This window comes from Marmota marmota, unplaced genomic scaffold, assembly GCF_001458135.2.
Source record: "Marmota marmota marmota unplaced genomic scaffold, marMar, whole genome shotgun sequence".
In the NCBI taxonomy this organism is placed as follows: Eukaryota; Metazoa; Chordata; class Mammalia; order Rodentia; family Sciuridae; genus Marmota; species Marmota marmota.
The window spans coordinates 12,623,687-12,627,409 of record NW_025999905.1 but is presented as its reverse complement, the minus strand read 5'-3'; the positions used below and the strand labels follow the sequence as shown (position 1 = coordinate 12,627,409).

Sequence of the window (3,723 nt, the reverse complement as noted above, 5' to 3'; positions counted from 1 at the left end):
ATATATATATATATATATATATATATATATATATATATATATATATATATAAGCTTTAATGGATAATTTGAAATTTATATTTAAATGTGCTAAAGTACGATTCATTGCCTTCTTTCCTTCCTCCCCTCTCTTTATATGTATGTTATTTTATTTTTTTGGTGCTGGGGATTGAACACAGGGCCTTGTGTGTATGAGGCAAGCACTATAACAACTGAGCTACATCCCCAGCTCCTTATATATATTTTAAGGTTGAGTCTTTGTGTGTGTTCTCTCTCTCTCTCTCTCTCTCTCTCTCTCTCTCTCTTTTTTCATTCTTGGTACCAGGGATTGAATCCTAGGTGCTTACCCACTGAACCACATCCCCAACCCTTTTTTATTTCAACACAGGGTCTCACTATATTGCTGAGGCTGACCTTGAACTTGCCAGCTTCCTGCTTCAGCCTCCCTGGTACCTGAAATTTCAGGCCTGTGTTTCTGTGCCCAGCTTGTTGGAGTCTTTCCTGGCCTTAAATTCCTGGGCTCAAGTGATCCTCTTATCTCAACTTCCCAAGTAGTTGACTCAAAATCCTTGGCAGTCTATTGCAATTCCATAGGTTGAACTATATCTCACTGTCTTTTCTATAACCTTTTAACCTAGTAAACTGGATGATTTCCCCAAAAAACACATTTCCAATTTTATAGTAGAAGTTGATGGAAAAATAGATTTACTTTGCAGAAAACTGCTTTATGCATATGGGCTAGAACATTTGGTATAAATCAAGTGAAGGATACAGGCATTATCTCGTTTGTATGAATTTAGCAAATTTTTGTTTCCTTTTAAAAATCTGAGGGGAAGATGTGTGAATTTAGAACATGTCTGTACTTGAGTAGCATGATTCTAGGTATTCATATATGCAACAACAACAACAAAAAAGGTCAAAGCACATCAAATAATGGCTACATATACTTTATTTATTTATTTATTTATTTAGCATTACAAAAAGATCAAAAGAGTGCCAAATCAACAGCATCAATGCACTGACTGTGCATTTACTAATTTAAAGTATATGTCTCGATTTCTTAGGAGCTCCTGATGAGTTCCCCATTCCTTTATTTTTCCATTGTGCAGAACCACTATCAGATCTGCATTCTGTGTAGTAGAGAGTCTGTGAGCAACCACTAGACATGTCCTCCCTCTCCGGGCTTTATCAAGGGCGTGCTGAACCACCTGGAAGAGAGAGTGACCTGTGATCACCAGTTTGAGCTAGAAGTTAATGAGCTTGCCTAAGTCAAATCAATTAAGGCAACCCCTAACAATGTTCTTTATTTTATTTGCTTATCCCAAAAGGAACTATTCTGTTTTGTGCAGTTTTCACCATACTCAATAGCAATCTAGAACAAAGAATTATAGATAGGTACAGTTAGTAAGACTTTCAGTTGACAAAGTATGTGTGATGATGAATGAAAATGAAATGGCTATGTATGTGAGTCAATGGTTCTAAACTCAAAGCCAGGAGCAGTATTTCTATACCTCAGCAGAGCTACCTCTCACATTTAGCTCATTTTCTCTCAGCTGATTGAGATTCTAATACTGTGTAGAAGAAATGGGAGTGGAGGGTGAAAACCAATACCTGGAACATGATAAAATGTTCCAATGTTGGATATCTCATTGAATCCTTGCAATGACCTGTAAGGTACACATATTTTCATTTTTCAGATAAGTGAACTGTGGTTTGAAGATTCTAGGTCACTTGACCAGGGTCACAGTGATTGTAACTGATGAATCCAGGATTACAACCATATATGTTTGATTCCAAAAGTTGTTTCTTCTTTCATAACACATTCTTTGGGAATCAAAAATGATAATTATGTATAAATAGCCAGCATGTGTGATATAACAGCCTGGGCTCTTAGATACCCTCTATTAAAATATAGGGAAGTCACTTAACTCTTCTCAACTTTAAAGTGCTATCTGGGAAATGGACCTTCTAACAAAAGAAGTGAATTCATAAAGTTGTTGAGAGAACTGAGATAACTGCACATAATAAACACTTGATAGATATTAACAATTATTCACCTAATCAATGTTCATTTACTAAGTAAGTGCCTATTATTCAGGGGACAAGGACATAGCAAAATTAGCTATCTGGAGGAGTTTGCTGTGTAGGTGTATTGTCATATTGCCTTTGTTTTCTTGTTTTCTCCTCCAACCAAGCTAATTGTCTGGAGAAAGTAAAATAACAGGTCTGATACTATAGTGCAGAATATTCATTTCATGTGATTATTAATATGTTTGGCATCACTGGAGTAGTAACAAAATAAAAAAGAATTTTTTCTTGGACTCTTTTCTTGATTGGAGAAATATTTGAAAAAATTGGGCCCATTTTTATAATGAGAACAATTCTAGTGAGAAAACCTTTCCAGAACATGAAATGCCATCTGTCCCAGCTCTCTCCCACATCCCTACCACCTACTGAGCTTTTTGCAAAGGACAAAGCCTTAGTTAGAATTACAATCAGGCCTTTCTTTCTTTCTTTCTTTTTTTTTTTTAACTGTCCCTGGTGTCTTCTGTGATACCAATGTTCATATTTGGTGTTAATGTTTGAGATGAAGGAAGAGGAAGTTACCTTTTCACTCTCATTATTAAGGGCTGAAGTGGCCTCATCCAACAATAAAATTTTTGGTTTTCGGAGAAGAGCCCTTGCAATGGCTAGTCTTTGTTTCTGGCCTCCAGAAAGCTGTAGTCCTTTCAGTCCAACTTGTGTGTTGTATTTCTGTTACACGCAGTTAAGAAAGGAAGGATTGGTTATTTAAATCAGCATGGCCTCTGTGGGCAAGAATGGTCTAAATATTTCAAATTTTACTGCTCTTAAAAATTTGTGTCCCAACAAGTGCTGAGATCTATTCTTGGGTTTTGTTGCAAATAAATACTAAATGATTAGTAAACACTATCATCTCATTTACATATCTAATCTGATCCTTAATAGCAGAACTTTGCCATTATGTTTCTACATAGGAATTTTTCAAATTAAAGCATAAAAAAATTATTGGCAAAAATAAGTTCCCAGTACACACAAACTGCTTTTTAATAAGTTATATTAACTACTACTTTCAGGTCAAAATGATTCAAAGTATTTATTTATCTATTTTGGTAAATGGAGATATAATCCAGGGGCACTTAGCCACTGAGACACACCCCCAGCCTTCTGGGGTTTTTTTATTTTGAGATAGGGTCTTGCTAAGTTGCTTAGGGCCTTGCTAAGTTGCTTAGGCTGGTCTTGAACTTGCAATGCTCCTGTCTCAGCCTCCTGAGCCACTGTGATTACATGTGTGTGCCACTGGGCCTGGATGATTCAAAGTATTTAAAAACAATAAGGAAATCACAGGGTTCCTTCACATCGGCTCTTGCATTACTTCTGTGGGCACTTCCCTCCAATGCCAGGATGCAGTTCTCAGGGAGATATGACTCTTCCTGGAAATCTGTTACACATCTTGAAACAGTGTCTACCTTTTCAGGCCACCAGGTGTTAGGGTCTGTAAACAAGTCAAGATGGCACCTGGCATTTTGCCAGAGGGAGTGGTTTGTGAAGTAACTCCAGGGAGCCATTAAGTGTGGAGATTCCTTATTGGTTGACTGCTGTATCTAGTTTATGTTAATTAAGATAAGCTGTGTGGAATGTATATATACCCCTCCTGTCCTACAATAAACAGCTCCCACTCCTGCTGTATCAATCTATACAAGTT

At 36.9% G+C, this 3,723-nt stretch overlaps 1 protein-coding gene across 1 annotated transcript in view; it reads right to left on the bottom strand.

Moving 5' to 3' along the window:
• Positions 1–1,009: 1,009 nt before the first annotated feature.
• Abcb5 (ATP binding cassette subfamily B member 5) overlaps positions 1,010–3,723 on the bottom strand; it is a 122,616-nt gene continuing 119,902 nt past the window's right edge. Inside the window, 2 exon segments of the mRNA XM_015498146.1 lie at positions 1,010–1,207; positions 2,607–2,753. Of these exon segments, the coding sequence (XP_015353632.1) occupies positions 1,010–1,207; positions 2,607–2,753 (345 nt within the window).